This window comes from Simochromis diagramma, unplaced genomic scaffold (assembly GCF_900408965.1).
Source record: "Simochromis diagramma unplaced genomic scaffold, fSimDia1.1 OVJJ01000333.1, whole genome shotgun sequence".
NCBI classification, from domain to species: Eukaryota; Metazoa; Chordata; class Actinopteri; order Cichliformes; family Cichlidae; genus Simochromis; species Simochromis diagramma.
Genome location: NW_024386765.1, coordinates 2,969,820 through 2,992,655, shown reverse-complemented (window position 1 = coordinate 2,992,655; position 22,836 = coordinate 2,969,820). Strand labels below are relative to the sequence as shown.

At 38.1% G+C, this 22,836-nt stretch overlaps 1 protein-coding gene across 2 annotated transcripts in view; it reads right to left on the bottom strand.

The window, feature by feature from the left end:
- Positions 1–341: 341 nt before the first annotated feature.
- The window catches only part of si:ch211-266k8.4 (rab GTPase-activating protein 1), a 59,397-nt gene continuing 36,902 nt past the window's right edge, over positions 342–22,836 (bottom strand). Inside the window, exons 12-15 of one of the 2 annotated variants that reach the window (XM_040035938.1) lie at positions 22,390–22,580; positions 20,063–20,175; positions 14,959–15,222; positions 342–1,256 (exon numbers count right to left, since the gene is read on the bottom strand). In XM_040035938.1, the coding sequence (XP_039891872.1) occupies positions 1,190–1,256; positions 14,959–15,222; positions 20,063–20,175; positions 22,390–22,580 (635 nt within the window). In that variant the 3' untranslated portion in view covers positions 342–1,189. The remainder of the gene's footprint in view (positions 1,257–14,958; positions 15,223–20,062; positions 20,176–22,389; positions 22,581–22,836) is intronic. The other variant, XM_040035940.1, reaches the window with a different exon arrangement.

The window sequence follows — 22,836 nt, the reverse complement described above, 5'->3', positions numbered from 1 at the left end:
CTGAGGGTCATCCCCAAAAATCTATTTCAGTCATTCCATGTCAGTCAAATGTTCTTCTACTAGAAGGCTACGTAAACCATTAATGATGTTAAACCATAAACTTCAAAATATTTCCAGTGCTCAGCTTTGACTGCCGTCTTCAGTGGCTGGAACGCAGAGTTACATACTAACGTAAAGTAGCACCAGGACGAGTCAGACTTACGCACAAGCTTCCTGGTTAAAAGTTACATCACGAGGGAGCCACAATCATTGAAATCCAAACCAAAGTTCTTGTGTTTTCTTGTTTTCCACAGTTCTGTACGTCAAAGTCTGATTAAATGATGCTAATATTGAGCTTTGTCATATTAAATGTAAACCACAGTCTCCAGTATCGAAGGCACACACTGAACACCCTGAACTTATTGATATTTATTGCAGTGCTACAAAAACATTCTGCTCTTTCTGTTCCTGCTATTTTTGAGTCCGAGGGAGGAATGACAGTTAATGTTTACAAGACAGTCCTCGTCTGTAGAATGTGGTCATTTTCAGCATTTTAACCAGAAGCCACCGCTTTTATCCTGGAGCACAACTGCACCAATAACCAGTCAAACTGACCCAATTTCCAAAGCTTTTTCCACTCAATTTAAATGCAGTGAACACAAACATCAAAGACTGAGCACTGGTGACACTTTCTGGGTGTGACTGATAAGAGTTCCAATACTGGTTCAAAATAATTACATAGTAAGACGGTGGTTTTGATAGTCTGATGAAAAACTGGCACAACCAACGCAGAGTGCAGTTTGGGCATGCTCCTAAATAAATAACGTGTCACTTTCAAAAACAATATCATAATTTATTAGTGTCAGCTGCTAAAGGGAATAAAATGTCAGTGTTAAGCATTTATGATTCAACTAGAAGAAATACATTGCACCAGTAGACAGAAAATAAGCACACAATAAAATTTCAGTTACACAATCAAACTACATAAAACAGTTAGCAGGTTTCACACTGCGGCTGATCTGAGATTGGCTATACAGCTCAGCACAAACTATAAAATCAGATTGACCTCAGATGATCTGGGTGTGTTTGAGGTGCAACTTAATCACACGTCCTTTACCAACTATTCCAGATCCCAAACCAAACTACATAGTAAGGTTTAAGCACTGTATTCCTCCCTTGTTCCATCACATCTTTTCTTCTTCCTTCAGTGTCAGATCAGCTTCGACTCTTTGGCCTTCCTGAACGGGAAGCTGTTCTGCTGTCTGGATGACAACTCCCTGAAAGACAGAAATAAATGTGAAGAAATATTCAACTTTAGGGGAAAACAAAAAGTGGAGATCACATTAAATTACAAATCCTAGCAAGTTATCTAAACAAAAAGAAAGAAAGAAAAAAACAAAAAAAAACACAGATCCAAGGGCTTGATGGCACTGTGATACAGAAGTGCTGCAGTTTTTGAGCCAAACATCTCTCTACTAACATTTCTCATTATCGTACACATTTAAATGTCAAGTACGTTCAGTGTGTAAAGATAGTGAATTTGTCACTCGGCCATAAATACTAGGGATCAGCCAAACACTGGCATCATAGAATCCTAGAATAAGATAACGTTTACTCGACAACCGTCTAACGTGTCCAATCAATCCTGTGCTAAATGTTCAAAGAGAACATAATAAAGATGTGACACAGCCTTTTCCAGAGGTGAGCAACCAATAATGACAATGAAAATGGGACATCTACTTTTTAATATACAAGAAGAAATGTTTGCTTTGTTACATTATTCTTATATCATAACTTGGGTTGGTTCTCTAGCTTTAGCATTAGTTAGCATCATGAGAATACAAACACACAGCTGGAACACTTCATAAGCTTGTTTTGGCAGAATGCCTACATGTTGCTTCATCACATGCGTGTCTACAAAACCTACACACTGCAAGAGATCTTAAGCTTTATCATCTAAGCAGAATCCAATAACGTGATTTTCAATTAATGCCGTTTTCCATCTTGAACATTTACTGTAGGACAGGTTTCATCTCATGGGAACAGTTTTTTAATACCCAAGCTTCCAGACTAATAAGTGACATGGCAGCAGACACAAACAACACTGGTGAGTTATAATTATGTTCTGGGATCTGACTGCTACACCCACATGCAGCAGTTTAACCCGATCGACTTCACATATTTAGTTTGGTTCATTTAGTGAACTAATATAAAACGATTTCATTTTATTTCCTGGATATCAGAACCAATTCTGTGGGTTTATTCAGTTATTAATTATGGTTTCTGGCATTTATTTGAAATGATCCCATCCATACCACAGCTCCTCTTAAATTGCACCACAGATGATCACTCTCAGGAGCTCAAATGACATTTAGCTCATCTGCCAAAGCCAACAGACGTAGAAAATGTTCTTGGGTCCAAATAAACCACAAACAATTTTGTCCCCACCCAGCAGCTTATCTAAGAGAATCCGTCAGGCGAAAACCAGCAACGTGGAATCAAATATTGTACAAACATCCTGAAAGAGGTTATGCATACAAAGCGTGTTTGGATCCAAACAGAGCAGCGCTCTGAATATTTCAGATACCATCTGTCCTTCCTTTATTTTTCATTGTTTCTGTTTCTAAGGACTTTAAATATTTGACACAAAAACACTTCATAGATACAGAGCCTTTGAACAAAATTAAAAAAGATGCATTGCCTGTGACACAAAGTATTATCTAAAATTCTAGCTATGCTTCACTGCACAGTGAGACCCCGTCTTTACCGTCAAGGCCGTTTCACTCTCCTTTACCAGCCAATAATAACCCAGCCTGCATCAACTCCACATGAAATAAACAGCAATTGAGTTTCTTGGATTAAAATGTCTGACTGTGCTGTGATGATGTGAAGGAGGACTTGTGGCTGGAAGAGATATGAAAGTTTGTCTGTGGGAATATGCCTTTTCTCAACTCTGTGTTTGATTGACTCAGTGCTGTTTGGCTTGATTGTGTGTTTCTGTCAGTGTGTGAGAAGTGATTAGACTGAGCAGGTTAGCTATGGTGGCTTTAGCTGCATGTGGTTGGAGACAGACCCAACCTGATGCAAAACAGCCATTCACTGTGACCAGCCCTCAGTCTGGCCGTCTTACTATACAAGCCTGTGGAGGTAATTCAGTGGAAGAATTGACACTATGGTAATAGTGCTCCTTGACCTGGTCCCATACTATACAAGCATATGGCCAAGGTGGTCTTTATAACCATTTAAATGTTTCACTAAGCAGCACAACCCCATGGAGCAACCCCACAGTATTCAGTGCTCAGCCTTTAAATGAACTCAAATAATTACTTTATATAGGCAAAGAAATCCTATAAGAAAACTAAGGTGCCTCCAGGATTAGCAGATCCCCCCCCCCTCCAGAGACAGCTGAATGGCACAAGAAATGAAAACACATGGCTCAAACAAAAACAAGAAATGACCATTTGGAGAATAATGCACACGCACAAGCACTATTAAACAAGAAAAACACTGTTGAACAATTGCTGGATCTGGACTTGCATGGCTAATGATTTTTTTGTGGTGTGTGCAGCTGGACAGTCTACATGCCTGCGCATATGGGTGTGCTCCCTTCATTCAAGGTGGAAACCTAAACTTGTGAAAACCCTTCTCCATGCAACAACCCACATTGAGTCACCATTCAGTTTGCTTGTTCCTGCCATTACATTGACCACACTCAAGTTACACCCCCCCCGGACCACATAAACGTAAAAAACACCACAACCAAATAATAACAAACAAACACCCCCCCCCCCCAAAAAAAACAAAACAAAAAACCCAACAACAAAAAGCATAAAATTACCTGTAATCTGACATTGTTGCACGCATGGTTCAATTCACAAGGTGCATAGAGAATATTTAATTAAGAGAACGTTTTCTTGCCTAAACGCACAGCCACAGTAAAAAGAAAGTACATCCTCGCTCGGTTATAATGTTTAATATAAAAATGATCAAATCTTTAAAAAGTCTTAAAATAGTTAAAACAATGTTGGATGAACAACAACACATTACAACACAATGTATTATACAGGGTTTAACAAAAAATAAGCTAAAATGTAAGAGCAGTGTGTGAAACAAACATAAGTATACCACATGACTCAGTAGCCCACAGAACCACTTTTAGCACAAAAAAGTCAGCATTTTCTTGATGCTCTTATCAGTCTCTCGCATCGTTGTGGAGGAATTTTGGTACAACACTGCTTTAGCTCACTCAGATTTGTGGGCAATCATTTGTGCACAGCTTTTATTCCGGCCCGTCACAGGTTTTTCATTTGAGCTGTATTGTTCTGACCCCTAAATCAATACACAAGGGACACATTGATTTGTTCTGTTAAGGGAACGAGAGGTGAAAGCATCAGCTCTATATGCAATACATTTATCCAAACATATCTAACAAATAGTGAACACAATGAGCTCTCTTGACATGTTACAGTCTGACAGTCTGTAACTGTCAGACTGTTTGTCACTGACATATTTTAACATATTTCACCGTCGTGTCAAACAAAAACTGCTGCGTTAATGCTGTTTGCACTCACGAGGAGCTTCATGGCACTACTAGAACATTTAGTGTGGGTATCAGGTTGGGACCACACTACAGGGAGATGGATTTTTTTTTAAAATTTATTTATTTTTTAAAAATACACTAAGATGGTTGTGACATACTTGTGTCAAGCTCCGTCTCACACAGACACTCATACAATAAATGATGTAAAGCCTATTGTGTGTGTGGCGCAGTAATGGGGAATGATGAGCTGGGTAACATCAGTCAGCTAAACTGAGCTCAGGTTGCTTTTAGGCTCTAGAGGCTGTGTGCACAAAAGTAATCAGGGAAAGTTACAAAATAAACATTACTGATGAATATACAGTAATGTATACAAACACAGATATGGACGGCACATACAGGCATGAAAAGAAAAGTCATTCTTACTCTGTTACTATTCTCACTCTCCTCTAGCAGACACACCATGCATAATTTAAATTCAATTAAACTGTAAGGAGACATAAAGGAAACAGGAGAGAGAGAGAGAGGGAGAGCGAGAGAGACTGTGGTACAGTGCTGCACCAGTAAAACCATTTCCTTTGCCGTGACTCAGCAAGACCCACAAGCTGGGCTCAGGTACTCTGTGCTTCCTGCTTTAACTGGCTTCTTAGTACATGATGCGTCTGTGACACCTGACACCAGTGATACACTTGGAGAACCACTGTGGAAATGGGCACTGTTGCACTTACGGGTCCCCTGGTAAGAGCACATTAAATTTAAGTTGAGTTAATATTACTATTTTTCTTTAACCTGCACACACACACACACACACACACACACACACACACACACACACCATCGTACTAGTTTGTTGACTGTGGCTAACAGCAGGAGTGCGAGAACAGCAGCCTTCAGAAGCCTGTGCAGAATGTGGTTATGCATTTCATCCATCAAATGATTATATGCTACTTTACACTGACACAGTTCACATACAACAGCTCATTTTCTACATTAAAGTGTTGCAGAACCGTGTTGGTTTTGCACAGATGCCATTTATCTTAATTTTCACCTTCTTAACCCCCCCCCCCCAAAAAAAACAACTTCCTATTACATAGAAAAAAATCTAACAGGTGGCATTATAACATATCTGAACTAACAGGTAACTGCTGTTCTATATTAGTAGAATAAAGTTGTTTAACTTTATTCAAATAGTATTTTTGGCACTGACTAGCAAGAGCAAAAACGTTTAAACAGATCTACAAATTTTTTATTACTTTCTTACAGGTGGCCCACATGCTCGGTGCATCTACACTCACTAAATGTCAACTGCAAAATTCTGATGTTTAACGAGTAAGTATTCACGGTTTGAAGTGGCATGTTAGCATGACAACATTTTCGCACAGCACAGAGGAAGCTGGTGGTTTAAAAAAACATTTATAAAGAGAAATTCCTCACATCTTCACCATCTGAAGGAAAAAAAAAAAAAAATAGTGCAAGGACGGGACTGAAATCACACACCTGTGATAAATGCAAGCGAGAGGATAAAGAAGAGTAGGCCAGTTGTACTGGGGGGTTTACAAACAGAATATCTGACTCTTACTTGACAATACTCAAGTGTCGAGAAAACTCACTATGGCTGTATCTTTGTGATGTTTTGTCAGAGATTTCCTGTGTGGCCGCTCTTCTTTATTAACCAACATACAATACTCCATTTTAACACGTCAGTGGCAAGTTCTGCATCTGACAAGCAGAAACAAAGACCTCAGTCATACATCAACCTTTACAGCTCCCTCATCCTGTCCTCAGCAGGTGTTTATACTCAAGACAGCAGACATCAGATACAATCTAGGCTACGGGTAATAGGAAGCTCTGGGAAGTTAAAGAACTCGAGCATGACAGTTTATTTAAGACAAGTAAGATGCCGATCAGAGTAAGCACAGACCACCTCATTTTCCCCAAACACTATTTTTTTTATTTTTTATTTTTTAAATATTAGTTTTATTTCACTTTAAAATAAATAAATACAATAAAATGAAATTGGAAAAAAAGTATTGAGAAATATCATCAAGTGATAAACTAATCCAGATATCCTTTAATTCTTATGCTGGGACTAATTTTATGCATAGTGGGAGGAATTTTCAGGAATATTACTGCAGTTACACGTGCTCATTATTCCAGCTTCAAACTGTGTACCACAAATATCTTTAAACACATAAAACTTAAACAAGTATCAGATATATATGCCTGCTGATTATATCATGCTGCCCATTGTTCTTTTCCCGGGAAATGATCAGATAAATGAAGGTCTTTGCTGGGTCAACTGGTTCTTGAATCTGGTGATTCAATCAGAATGAGTCTCAGACAAAAAGCCTTCTAAAATCTTGAATTAATATCTTTGCACATAATACCCCCGTTGGCTGTTGACCAGAGGAATTACAGATTGCACAGCTCTTTTATCCAGGCTGTTTTCTTTTACTGGCAATCACAAAGGTCTTAGTGTGACAGTCAGCGACTTTAACCTGTTCCATTCATTGCTGTAACTATCATTCAAACCAAAGCCTTTCATTATGCTTGCAGATAAACAACAACCTATGACATATTTCTGGTTGAAATCTCAACATTGCTGCCTTTTCCATTTTTCAGTAACAAAATGACATTTTTCTTTGTTAAACCGGACGACGAGTGTGTACCTAACGGAGAAATTTATGCTTAATCCAATTTATTACTTCCATTTGGGGGTGGGAGGGGGTATCCTTTTCATTCAACCCTTACAAAAACAGTGAGGTGTAGTCCATTCATGGTTCACTCACTTTTACATTTGTACCTGTTAGCTTTTGTTTGCTTTTCTAGATATATAGCAAGGTGTGGGCCAGTGGTGCCATTTATTTACAGTATGCCGTCCTGCTGCCTTGAGGCTGACCCCTGACAGTGCAAAAGTTAGCCCTTATAATACTGTCAACATGGAAAATCGACTCTGGTGATATGATAAATAGAAGTAGTAATAGCAGAAGTAACAGTACGCCAACATTCGTCAGTTCCAAAACAGCCAAAAATCACCTTTTACTTTGTCATTAAAGCCTCCCAGGCTTCAGGGATGACATGCCAAGTAGAGTGGGTGTTATATAAGGTATGTATGATCAAGCCATAATCACTGCGTGGGATATCAGTGCAACTCCTGCTGTTTTTTTCTTTTTGCTATGTTTTTATGCATGTGTGACCTTAAAATTCACACGGGTACAGCCAGGTGCATAAGCTCATATCTCTGCAGTAGTTGAGGCCAGTTTAAACACACAAACGACAGCCGGGCATCGCTGGGAAATCTGGAATGATGTCATGAATGATTAAGACTAGAGTCGTGTACTGTATCAAGGGAACAGCACTTAGCTGAAAACTGAATGAATGAATAAATAAATAAAAACATGGAAAACAGCAGTAATGATGACACAGTATAGCCTGTCATGATCAATTGAACCTGTCATGTTTAACAACAGCTGAGCATGAGAGGATTAGCGACTTGTCACAGGAGCGACAGGCAAGTTGAGACCAGACTTGAAACTTTTTAGAGGCACATTGCTTTTGGCTGTCGCATTACATAACTGGGTTTAGGAACAGCGTGTACTAAATACTACAGTCTTTTAATATTTTTAAACTGCCAGAGGCAGTGAGAGAGATATAATTATATACAAATGAAAATACATAAATTTGCTACGAGGAAAGGAGAAGGTAATAGACACAAAAAGGACAGATGCTGATATTATACTATAATAGTGGTTTTTACTATAAAACTTTAAATTTTTTATCAAATTCAGGTCTTGTTTGGTGTGAATTTCTATTTCTTTCTTTCTTTCTTATTAAAAACAAAAACACAAAACCAAACTAGTGAGTGATGATGGTTATTACTGCAAAAAAAGGTTAGCCAAGTAGAAGCTTGCTTCACTGGCAGTTTTTTTTTAGTAGTAAACTAGATGGCAAAGTAGCACACAGGTAAGTAAAATCAAAAGTAAAACCGCAGCTTAGCTGAAAAGCTTTAGCAGCCTGTCACTGCTTACATTAGTGTACATTTTCAGTGCTGTGTCTCCTATGGCTGTGCATTGTCTTTATAGTGTGGACATATTCATTTGGTATAAACTTTAATATTCTTACTAACAGAAGGAGCTTTCGTATAAGACTCAGTCAAACAGTGCGTCATAAGCACCGAGAACAATCGGCACTAAACATAAAAAGCTAATCACAAGTACACTTCACACTAGATCTTATGTGAAGTTTAGTGAATGTACTGTCATCAGTTTATCATTTCTGGGATTTTTGTTGTTTCATGTTTTAAGATTGTGACTACACAGAGTAAAAAAGGCTTTAACATACAATAAAAAAGACTAAATGTGCTCAATACGTTATCCTATAAAGTAACAAACTATCCAGTGACAGAATCCATACTTTACTGGTAGTGTTCAGGGGATGAAGGTCTCACGTGATTGGCCAAAGCACCTCACACTGCAGTAATGCTCCCACTGTCCCTTTCTTCCTTGTGTTTGACCACTCATTCATCCCGTATCCTCACTACCCTGTTACATAACACTGCTACACCTGCATCTTAACAATGGTGGTGTGCGTGTGAATCTAGTACATCCATGCAAGCGCTTGACTTTTTCATGCACATAAAGGTTTTTGTTTTCCTTTTACACCACATTTCATTATATGGAGCATGCACGACTCAAAGGCACACATATGTAAAACGTGTATATAACACATTTCCCTGAGGGGAGAAGATGAGGTGAGTACCATGTGTAGTGGCTCCTACGCTGCTGCATATATGTCCTAGATGAGGATCAGATGACACACACACACACACACACACACTAATTGTTGGCTTGTACACTTCTGCCACGCTGCAGAGTCACATATGTTCTGCTGCAATAATGTGTGTGAACTTTTATTACAGCCTTCAACACATGAGGACCACTTTACTGTGTGACTCTGTATTGTTGCCTAAAGAGACACACACTTCAGTAGATTTATAAGACATCTGTAGCCTTGATATAAAGCCAGCACTTCTTAGTAAACTAGTCAGTGAAGGTGAAATCAAAATACATGCCATTATTTGTCGTGAATACAACGATATCTGTATTATTATAAAGTAATACAAAAGAGATTAAAAAGAAATCCTTTAGCAGACTTTGAAAGTGAACCTGGCTGCAGTTGGATTTAATTAAAGAAACTAACACACCCAGTTTCTGTGAAGAGATGGCCGAGAGACACAGTGTGTGTTTCTTAGTAAATGTCAGCTCACATATGTTTGTTCTAAGGAAAAAAACAAAACAAAAAACCTACCTTGAAAATTTACAATAAAAACAATATTCATAATAAACAATATACACTGTAGAACACACTGTACCTAATGCAAATGTGTACTTCGAACACAAAGAAGAGTGTTTGTGTGTCTGTCTCTACTGCAGACAAAATACTGGTTGAACTAGCTACTTGGCACCGTGTCAGTAATAATTGGTTTTATGACACTTGAGAGAAAAACATGTTTTCTTGTCTCCTAGTGTGTCTATCTTGTGTTTCTCACATGATCACATGACAGAAAAGAGCAGATGGACGGAGAGACAGGAGGATGCACAGGAGTATGGGAGGTTCTGTGAGCAGGCCAAGATCTAGTGGTTTTTAGAAGAGTGTTAAGTACAGACCAAAGCTGAATTCAAAGCAATTTGTAAAACAGAAAATATCTGTCCTGGCAAGGCATCGTATAAACAAATTTAACTTAACCCCCATAAAAACCCCAAAAGGAATTCCAGCCCTTTTCCTTCAGCTTCAAGTTTTGAGCTCTAGCAATTGTGTCGCTGTGATTAAAGCATTCCTAACATTAACCAATACTGCTGGGTCAAAGAAAATAAAGCCACCTTACTAACTGTTTAAAAGAAGGTACAATCAGTACACAACTAATAACCAATACTGGAAACAATCATCCTGTGAGCAAACGTGTTTTATGTGTGAACTCATTTTGCAGCCATGACATCAGGGTAAGTTTGTATGCAGTCATCAAATTTTCGAGGACCCCTGATTTAAAGGACTAGCATGCTATTATTTGCTAACTATGGTCAAGTTATCAATTATTGTCATAACTGTACAGTGTTGGTCAAGTTACTTGAAAAAAGTAATCAGTAACTAATTACTGATTACTTCCCCAAAAAGTAATCCCGTTACTGTACTGATTACTTATTTTCAAAAGTAATTAATTACTTAGTTACTTTTTAAAAACAGGATTTACAACCTGAATAGGTGATAAAGCGATAGATCTTTCAGCCCAATTCTACTTTTTCTGCATAATCCATCATACAAAATGTAATCAAATGGAAAAGTCTCTTTTTTTAACTTGTTTTATCAGTTTTAATCTTTTAACTTTATGCATCAAGCAAAAATTTAATTATATGCAACATTCTCTGACTTGAATAAATTAGTTTAACATTTAAACCTATTTTCTACACATTCCAGCACATAAAATAAAATATTTTTTGTGCTTACACTCACTCTTTCAAATAGATGCAAGTAAAACACAGCAGAAAATAAATAAAGTCAAAGACTCAGCGGTCCTGTTGCTCTATTTTCACCTGTAAAGCAGGACTGCGGTAGGCAGAGGTTTACCCTGGTGCAGGTGTGCCGCGGTCAGTTGAAGAATCCGCGAGTTTCTCTGTGAGTTTCCCATTACGTCGTTGCGCATTTGGTGCTTGCTTGGAAGTTTAGGGGTTTTTTTCGCTGTAAAAAGTTTTCTTCCCACGCACGATGGACGCTAATGTTTTTGTCACTTTTTATGGAATCAAACTCAAAGTAAGGTCAGTACTTCCACGCTTTAAACGCTGCACACTCATACTCTCTCCTACAATCGATATGTGATCCATTGTTGATCTGCACACAGCTGTTGTCACTAACTCGCTTACGTCACTGTCATGAGACATTCTCGCAAAAAAAAATAAATAAAAAAAATCAAAAAAAAAAATCACGGTTTTAGTAACGTAGTAACGCAGCGTTCCTACGGGAAAGTAACGGTAATCTAATTACCGTTTTTGCAATAGTAATCCCTTACTTTACTCGTTACTTGAAAAAAGTAATCAGATTACAGTAACGCGTTACAAGTAACGCGTTACTGCCCATCTCTGTAACTGTAATTTTCAATTTTGTGCTGCTGATGGTGTGAAGAGTCAAGAGATCACCACAAAGAAATTACAAAGTCGTTTTAAATGAAACATTCATCAAATGTCATGACAATCCATTACCATCATTGCTCTTATTATGGTTCAAGCAATAGTCGCCCCCGTCAATCACCATCTGGTGACTATGAATGGAACAAAATGTTAGAAAGCCTTTTCCTTCTTTTTTTTTTTTAAAGAAAATAACTGCAAAAATGTTATTCCTAAGGCAATACAGCTAGCAAAGCACAAACCCTGGATCAAAATAAATTATTTATACTTTTTATAGGTTACAGTGTGCGGTATTTAATGTTGTATTTCACAATATGGCATCAAAATAGAAAATACAGGCACAAGTCCCTTCTTTTATCCAATGGCTTTCAAAGCCCGAAATGATTGTTATTTATCTCAAAGGGGCTTTTAAGTCATCCCTGTTCACATACCCTTTAACCCTTTTTTCTTCTTCTTTTATGAGGGGCAGCCAATTAGATTTAATCAGCATGTGGGCGGGGCTTCTGTGTTTTTGTGTGCCTGCCTGCTTTTACCAACATAAAGAAGCTGTTTAGGGCAGTCTGAAGCTTCAGCTCTTGACTCTCAGAAATTCTGGCCAAGTTTAATATGAGCTTCACATCTTTTGTTTGGTTATATCTAAAAAAAAAGAAAAAAAAAAAAAGAAAAAAAAGAAGAAATCATTCCCTGATGTGAGCTGCATGATGGAAGTTATGAAAAGGGGAAAAGTAATTTCAGGTTGGGAGTGTCAGGGCCTCTGGCAGGCAGATAGTGTCCATCACTGATGCACTGAATACAGGACAGCTTAGCTCATCTTCCTGCACATACCAATCCTATTGCCTTGTTTCCCACACTTTCAACTGCTCATTCCTCAATTTGTCACTAAGCTGTGAATTAATATAAAATTCCTAATGGCAATTAACTTATCAAAGAAAGTAATTTAACCATGTGGATTCCTTTGATTATTGGGAGGGACACGATGTACAAAACATGCATTGTGCGTAACCAACTCAACAGGAAAGTACTGTTCTATTTTAGTGCTATGTGTCCCCACCCTGACCTACTGTAAAACACTGGAAAACAATGCATCACAACGAGGGAAGGAGGGGGTCAACACTTTCTCGTAGTCTGTCACTCACACACAACATATCTTATAAAACCATTAGACCCACCATAAACACACTGGTGTTTACAGCATGAAACAGTACATACTAATAAGGATTATAATCACTGGGAAATCTAGCTTTAGGTTTGTGGAACATGGCTGCCGGACGTTTGTGCGTTTCTGAGGCTAAAATATGACAATTTATAGTATTAAACATTCATGACAGCAAAGAAACATCAGTGGTGTATTATTAACCACTCCTGTCCCATAAATATTAATAGGATGAAAGATTAAAAAGTTGCACTTCAACCAAGCAAATGAATAATGAATGTTTTTGTATGGTGAGTAAGTCTGGTGCCATTTCCACATACCACCTGTTTCTAGAAAAGTGCACACAGTGAAAGGTTAATGGATTTCATATATCATTGAAAAAGTCGGTGTAAAGTATAAATATAATATTCACTGCAACAACATAATATCATAAAGTATAAACAAGCTAACAATCATAAGGCAGAGGTGGATACAGGGTCTTATTAGTGCTGCACAGCTTTTCATGCTAATATCATGATATTCAAGGCCACTGTGCTCTCAGATATAGTGTTAATACAATCTTTACATGTTAGTCCAGTGAAACACATCTAAATGTCAGTGTAATGGTGGGCAGCAGGAGTGAGCCAATATTCTCTTTCACTTTCTTGTAACTCGTAGCAGTATTGCCTTTACTTGTGGCACTTGTGTCTGAATTTCTCCTTGAAGTACCTCAAAATGGTATATTATTACAATTCATGAATATTTAAGTGGCTGCTCTACATTGATTATCATAATTTGCATCACAAGTTGAAATTTTATTTGAATGGCAGGTATAGAAATAGGAAGAGAAATGGCTTTGTACTTCTTCAAACTTTTGACTCTCTTGATATTGATTATACAGCTGGGTTTGGGAGACATCATAAACATTCAGTGTAAGAGCCAGCCAAACCACAAGTGTGTACCTTTAGACTAATTTTTTATGAAAGATAGTAAAATTATACTATATAGTAAATTAAGAAGTGTAGATCTGTATGCACTAAGCTGGGATCTAATATTTTGTTACTGTTTAGATTCATTCAATGTGTCTTGGCCTTGTTTTTGGAATCTTGGAGGGTGTAGAGGATGGCAGTGCATGGAAATTAACATTAATCTGGCTTCCAGTCAACTTTGGAATTTTCTGTTTAACAAAAGCTGAAACAGAAATTGGTTTCTGTGGCAGCTGTCACTGCCTGTAAAATAAGTACACTTCCTCCAACCACATTATTACAGAATTACAAGCGGCTCATTTGATACTGTGAAACCTGATATGTTATGTGATGTGGTACGCTCTGCTTACCAAACTAATTTTAAGCTCGTCTCCAGCCTTATTCCATATCCGTTATCAGCCCATAAAAGAGTTTATTGGGCAGGTTACAGCCTGTTAATTAGCAGTAAGGTTGTCCCAACGTACTCGTTACGATCCAGCAAATCCACAGTAAGTGAAACCATTTATGGAACATTTTGTCAAATTTTAAATGTAGTACGTTTTTAGCTCTTTAGTATCTTTTTGAATACATTCATATGACTGAAAACAATCAAGCCTGGCCATTTTAGTTTACCTTCAAAGAATCCACGTCTGTCTAGATCTCGTACTAACATTTTTTTCCCCAAATTAAGTTGTTAGTGTTGAAATTATTCAGTGTGGATTAATCAAAATAATAACTGTACAAGTTGTTTCAAACTGGGTTAAGCCACTTTTAACTAAGGAAAACACAGGTGTTTATACAAAAGTCACAATGATATGCTATAAACCTCAGTGTTTTCAGCTTTTCATATCTTTGTAACGTGGGACTCATTCAGAGAACACATTAGCATGCAGCACATTTATTTGAGGTCACTGGAGGATAAATAATTCAATCTGGGTGGAAGGAGATTTAATGACAATGTCAAATTAGTCTTTTAATGAAATTAATTTTATGCTCTCAGGCTGTGTACAACTAAACACCCACAACACTTAACACTTTCAAGAATCTAATATTCTGTGATATCAAATGAGCTTGTATAACTCTGGGGAATAAAGTTCTTAATTTTTCACTGCAGGAGGTATGGCAAGTCTGATGGCATTTGAAGGTGAAAAATGAATTTGTGGATCTTACTTGATGAGAGCTGTCCTGGGAGAGTCGTTCTGCTCCCCACTTTTAGGAACACTGGAGGGCTGAAGAGTAGAAGGTGGACTACGGGTAGATGGAAGAGTGGAGGATGAAGCGGGAACAGAGGAGGAAGAGGGGGGAGGGGCCTGCTTAACTGGGCTCTTGACGCTTCGAAGAAGACGGAAAGACTTGACTCTGCTGTGATTGCTCCGACCGTGAACCACCTTGCAAACAGGTCCTGTACCTGACCTCTTTAAAGTTTGCTCTGACCTGAAATACAATCGTACATGGCTGTAATTAATTTGAATCACTTCACTGAGGGATATTTCTACAATTAAATCTGAAATGTAAACATTTATACAATGGGAATGAATACATAAAAACAACAGCAGCAAGGGGTGAGAGAATCTATATGAATATGAAGCAGGAAGACGCAATGTAATGTTTTGGGAGCATAAGGGAAGAAGCTAGACCTTGTGGAGGGCCTTATTAGGTTCACCTCAACCACATTATGATTCCGCTTACATTTACTCATGCATGTAACCTCATAACATGATCATTATGTAGGCCACGAACACACTTCATAACAAGTATGAATGAAAAATACTTAAAAAAAACAAAACCTGATGTGGGCAAGTACTTCAAACCTTTAGGCTACTTACACTACTATACACCAAACATTCTTCTATGTATATGTGTTAAATATACAATCATGACATTTTGTCACACTAAGTTCAGGTTTTTGGGGCTGGGTGGTTAATCAGACTTTAATTTAAATTATGATTTTGGATTTCAGTGATTCAGTGAATGAAGCTTGGTCTTATGTTATAAATCAGGTTTGTCCCAATCATGTGTATGATGATGTCACCTTTCCTTAAAACTCACATCTCGGAGACAACATGACAAAAAGAAAAAAAAAAAAAACACAAACAAAAACAAAAACAAAAAATAAGATCTACATCAAATGAACAAAAGTTAAAAGGTCCAAAGTAAAAGGCTTTGACAAGTAAATCTGTGGATCATTCACAGATGCACCACCACGCCCACCATGTTCACCTCTCTCTCTTTTTCCACCTGATTATTTGAACTTTAAAAAACAAAAACCTTTTCTTCTCATCTTGCAGTTTTTGCAGTTATTGAGCAAACTCAGCTAGGGGCAAGTATAGCTTCTTGTTCCATCTCATGACAAACATGCATATACTGTAATGGAAAATACAATGAAACTCAATATCGGGGGTGGGATTACATAAAAATGACGCTAATGTCAAGACTTCAAAAGTTATTCCATACCATAAAGAACTTTCCCAAATAGATTTTGGATCCAGATTTGAAGATTAAAAGTATCACATCTGTTGAATGTATGTAAGCCTGCTTAGGCAGGTAGGGAGGCCAGGGGGAATTCTGAGGGACAAATGCCACAAAGGAACGCAGAGCATTCCTACTGTTGTCTGATGGACTGCCTCCTGTACGTCGCTTCATGTTTTGTCTACTGGTTTCTTAACAAATTCAACATGTCTGACAGTATACCTCTGAGACAAAGGCTAAGCAAAAATACTCAAACACTGCACAGGGATAGGTATGTCACGCAGTCTTGGTATAATGCCAAGTGACTGTGGTATTCAAGTAGTGTGACCTCTTAGTGTAACAGGGGTCACACACTACCACCAATCCCTGAACTTTGACCCCGCTGAAGCTGGCCCTACTTAGCCAAGCCTGATAGGATCCTAAGCAAGATGTTTTTCTTTGATGTTTGCTGTGAGCACACAGTAACTCTCAAGTCCTGGTTCAACATATGAATCGTTTGTGAACACATTATACAGAAAAAATAATCCTGATGCAAACTGAGTATTTTTGTTTGCCCTCAAGAGAAGAGAACAGAGCTCACCCTCTCAGTGACTTGCTGATTAAATTAAGAACATTTTAGAAACCCTTTGCAGTAAGCAATGTTAAAAATGTATTTTTACTGAATCCTTGAAGCCCTGCTGAGAAACAAAAAGAAAAGAACAAAGCTAACAAACTGGATCAGACTTAAATTATGCAAAACTCCGCACAAGTGAGATGTGCAAAGGATTTTTCTCATTGTCTTTGTTACTGAACATTTTAATTTCACACTTGGGTGGTGTGAACTGCTTCATTTTCACTGACCTGCCGTGACGAGAAATCATCTAATGTTTAAAACGTGTGTTCTTAATGTGACAACAATCTTACAGGCTAATATGAGGTTTAATTAATCTGTATAATAACTTATAACAGCTCTATTACCATCTCTGATAATGGAAAATAATTACCAATGCTATCATCCTAAACCTGCATTAGTGTTTGACTCTGAAAAAGGTATATCATCCAGTCACACTTGTATTATTATCGTTATTGTTAAATACCAAAATATTTCTCCTTCTGTAAAAAACGCATCTGGAACGCAACTCATCTCGAAGGGGATTCAGTTTGGTTTTATAGGGCTTTGGAGTTGACGTAACGCCACAATGCATTGTGGGAGCCATACTGGCAGGCCACGAATTAAAACAAACACACTGTGTTGGAAGGTTGCTACGAACCATACTTAAAAGCAGCTCAAAAGAAAAAGGACGGTATAGAGACAGATTGCGCCCGGATGCAGAGAGACGGTACTTGCAAAAAATAGTGTGCATTGGAAATGTGGACCCATATGAATTATAGCAGTGGAGTACAAACCCTAAAGACCAACCGCTATTGACTTACCATGATATATTCTCGTACCTTGTCTGTGGAGTCATACACGGCGAACCAGTTTTGCAATCATAAATCTCTGGAGGCTCACATCCAATTCACCAAGGATTGGGTGCAAGATTTGGCTATTTTTAAACCTCCACATTGTGAATACGTCATCATTCAAACAAAGGTAAGACAGCGTGAGACAAGTCAGCTTGTTAAGACAGTAGGCATTTTCACCGCCTGGTCCTAACCCTCATCCCCTAATTTGCCACCCTGTTACAATAATCCCAGTGGTGACCCCTGGTGACCCACAGCCTGGTTACAACAACCTAAACCACTTGACACGAAGACAAAAGCTGCGAGGAATGACAAGTATGCTTGAAACATGAGCACAAACACATGCATGAGTACACACACATGTACACACACACACACACACCACTAACATGAGTGTGACAGCCTATGAGAGGGGAAAAAAAACCATTACAATGGGAGGATTAGAAGACTTTTGTGAAATTCTAAAAGCTGCTGAAAACAGAGTTGGTTTCACAATAGAGAACAATACTTTAAGTGACTTTTGTGAAATTGTAAAAGTAAAAAAAAAAAATTAAATGACTGTATGCTACCATGCAGCAAGCACAATTTGTAACTGTTTGTGTTCTTATGTAAGGATTAAGGTTTCATTACATGGTGTTTGGCAAAACCAGCGGCCTGATTGGCAGGTTAAAAAAAAAAAAAAGTATCCCAGGTAACAAAAACAGCAGGAAGGGTGTGCAAAACTGGACAGTGTAAGCGATTCACCTGCATTTGTGACTAAAAATAGAAGCATCCAGACTGTTAAATGTATTTAGGAATACGTGCACGAACAAAAGCAAATGAGTATCAGCCCAGGCAGCCTCTTACTCTTACATACAACAAATACAAAATAACCAAAAAAAAGCAGTGACAGTAATCATGTTATTATGGTGGTAGTTCATTGTGGTGCTGCCAACTCTCCTCTTTGACACACACATACACACTTTTCACTTACTTCCATCCAGTGCTGGTTGGTTTTACACTGTGAAAAAGCTGTTTTAAAATGAGGTAAGACAAAAGCTGCCTGTGTTTGTCTGCCCATGCAAATAAACTGCAAATCTGGCAGATTTCATGTAAACTTTGCTGCAGGAAGACATCAACCATCCGCCTCTATGTCAGTACCTGCAGCATGCAGGTGTGAGTGCAAGAGCACGGGGCACAGTGTTTACTCCAACACATATATTGTTAAGATTTTAACACAACTGAAGGTTTTGATTGTTAAAAATCTTAGTGCTCTACACTAAATATTTAAGGTTAAGCTACCCAAACATATTTAAAAGTAATTAAAACCAGTTAAATGTTTAATGGGCCAGTGAAACAAATGAAACCAATAAAATGGGAAAATGTAACACTGACATTAAATTACCCCTTTCTGTAGTTTCCCTTTATATTTACTGTAAATAAAGGAATGAAAAGAAAAAATACATTAGCCCAATCCTGTAGTTTAGGACATGCATGTTTAAATACGAGTTTTTGCGTCTGTTTGTGTTGTTCCTCATGCTTTTAATTGTTAACTGTATTATGTATGTGTGGGCTAATTTGCGTGTGTGCATAACCACTTTTAAATATGCATGGGCGGTGGAGGTCACAAATCAATTTACTTCCAGTGCCTGTCCCAAGCCTGGATAAACATGTCTGGCATTAAGGCCATCTGGAGTAAATATGCACATGAATCCGCAGAGGGAACCCCATTAAAGTTTCGGAGCAACCGAAAGTATCTACTACTCACTTTTAAGTATGCATGGGAAAACCTCTCATACAGTAAAGTCCCTATGAGATAAAGAGTTTCTTGAATAAGCCCTACAAAGTGAAGACCAAATTACGTTTGTACACACCTAACTATGAAAATGTTTCATAGTCTGACAAAGGGACTGATGATGAGCAGCCCTCAGGACAAAATTATAATCTCACATTCCAATTTGTTAATGACTCATGCACAAAAGGTTTCTTACAGCCCAAACAGCTGCAGGGGAAATTTTACCGGATTGTGGGAATCAAAGAGCCCACCACTTAAATGAGCATAAAAGAAAAGGTGTTGATGAAAGGAGAGGGTGTCATGACTTTGTTTAATGTACATAAACAAAGGGAGTCTGAAATGGAGAGAAGAGTAATGATGATATCAGAAGGTGTTAATGTGTATAAGCTTCTAAAGGATTTATTGTGGATTGTACATATTTCGTTGGAAAATCCTAGACAAACGCATCTGTTTGTGCTGTTCCTTTCAAACAAACAAACAAAAGACTCATCCACTGTGGAACAGTGGACACTGTTCTAAACCACAGTCAAGCATAAAGTTTTAAAAAATATGGCTGAGTACAGAGATCTCAAAATTAAACTTCCTTACCCTTCAGTTTTTTCGCAATCTTCTGCATCTCCCACAGTAACATCGTCACTGCTCTCCTCCACTACTGGCTGATTCGTGACGCCTCTCTGCTGGGTCCGCCTCCTGGATCGAATCTGAAAGAAGAAACAAGGAGCTGGTAAAGGAGCTGAAACCAGATGATTTGGGGCTGAATCACAGCGATGAGATGTATCCCATTCTGTCTCATCAGCTACAGTGACATAATATCATTAATTATGAATGTGTATTAAGACGGTACTGTGTCATACCAACTGTGCGTATTTTCTATAAATTAAAAACAAACAAACACACACACAAATTAAATGCTACACAATTTGATTCTTTACCACAAAGTGCTGTTGTTGATGTTGATTGTGCCAAAACTGAACTTCAACACTTTTATAGACAATGAACGGGGATCGTGATTGGCAGACAGAAAACAAGCTAATAAAATCCTCTAAGAGTTATTCAACAGAATTAACTGAAGCTTCTTTGCACTTTTGTGTTTTCAAACTTTGTCTGCTTGTGGCACACTAGATCAATTGGACACCTCCAATTCTTTTTTGCTGCTCTTATTTCTATTATTTTTCACTTCCAGTTTTGAATCGATCATCTTTATGGTTTTTTTTTTAAATTTCTTCCGATTTGTTTCCAGGTTGCATCCCCAAAGTCTCTCACAAAACCCTAAGAAATCCAGTTATTCTGTCACTTACTTCATGGACAATCAGAGCAACAGTTTGTTTGTGACAAAAAGGTCACTTAAACAAAAAAAGTTGTTTTCACAGAAAATCCTTTATGTACCAAGCTGTGGTGTCAAAGTGCAGTTCCAAACGAATGAACAGAGCTGGATGTCCAAATGCAACCACCTCCAGAGATTTAATGACCTGTGTGGTTTCATAACCCAAAGCTCCATCAATTTTATGCTCACAGCACTGTCTAACTGAGCTGTGCTGCTGAACATGACCAGTTTATTTATTCAGTCATCAGGCTAATAATGAAGAACTACACTAAGTAGACCAAGCTTGAAATAATAAGCATTTGTTTTAAGATATAGGAATGTGCCCCGACAAATAATCCTCTTTTTCCAAACTTACTGTAGCTGCTTCTGTGCTGGCACGTAAGGATACAAACACTTGTGGTTAGAAGTTCAGAAAATCCTTGTTACTAAACATTATGTAAAGTCATTATGGGGACTATAGAGATAAGCCCTGCTGTGTCACAAGTGATTTACATGAGATGCCAAATTGGTGATTCTTGCTGCCCAGATTGGCTTTAGCTAAAGGATTTTGGATTGTGAATGGAGCTGTTGAAACTCTTGTCGTCAGACACTTGGTCTTTTGTTCAAGGCTTTCATAGATGCTGGCACTCAGTGAATGCTGGTTAAATTAAAAACAAAAGAAAACTCAATTTAGGTGAGAAAAATCAGAGTCTCCAAACGGCAGGAAATCTTGCAAAGAATTGAAGTTAAGGGGAATGAGCACTCAAAGAACAGCTTGGAAGAAAGTTTGAATCTGAATGAACTGTGAATACGAACGTTATTATTACTTTATTATTAGCGAGCCAAACAAAACAAAAACCAGAGTAACGTACAACGGCAGTGATCGGGTTTCCAAGCACACCTTCTATTTTTGTTCTGTGGTGGGTTAAATGGAAAATAATTAAAAGGATGTGGTTATTAATCATTATCTTCTCAGTCATCAAACACTTGTGTCAGTCACAATGGAAAAGAAAGAAAAAGATACTGAACAAGTGAGTTTTCATAATAAATGTATACTTTTGCATGTGTAGTAAAGTAAGGCTTAGAAAAATATGACAGATGTCAAGATCAGGTCCTCTCTGATATCTGTCCAGTAAAAAACAGGCCTACGGCAAGCAGCCATTGAGCTCAGGGCAACAAACTAAGACAGGAAAGCAGCCAGGCAAGCCTGTCCAATGGTAATAAAACCTCCCTACCAGCAACTCTAAATCTTATCTCTAGACATGTTCATACACAAGGTCTGTAAAACTCAGGTGTGACTATGATACATGGGCAGTTTTATCAAAGGTTTTATGCTGGAATGGAATCAAATGGTGAATCAGAGAAACCCTACAAAAAGAAAAAGGTCCAGGACCTGTCTTACGGAAACTTAAAGGACTTGTAATTTACAATCTATAGCTTTTTGCAGAACATGCAGGTATGAGTAATAATAAACATCTTATCTAAATCTCTGAGTAGAAGACACAACAATTCTCCATACAAAAAGGCTTGTGCTGTGAGTTACACGCTTTAAAACCTACTGTTACTGTCATGGTTTAGCTGTATTTCAAAGCAAGATGTCTCCAAGTTTTACCTGCGCTTGTGTTAATGAAGCCGAAGCCCGACTCCCGCAGAAGCGTCCAGTTGCAGGACTCTGCTGTCTGGGTGCTGCCTGTGTTTGTGAACTCTTTTTTTCGACCCGCTGTCGCCCCATTGGGTCCAAAAGGTGCCGTTGAGCCAGGCGCATCACCCGTGTCAGTATATTTACAGCACCTGGAAGTGTGACTGTAGGCAAAAATACACAACACAAGAATCTCTCATTCTGCTTGGAAGAAATTCCTAGATCTTTAATTCAGAAGAACTATTGCCTTTTGCTTCCTGGCTCTGTAAAACAGGGAATGTCATTTAAGATGGTGTAAATCTGCTGTAATAAATTTTATTCAACTCGGATATTGAACACATATGTGGGACTTGAGTACTACTCCACTAACAAAATCTCAGGTACACAGTACAGATAGTGCTGTAGGCAAAGCATGCTGGA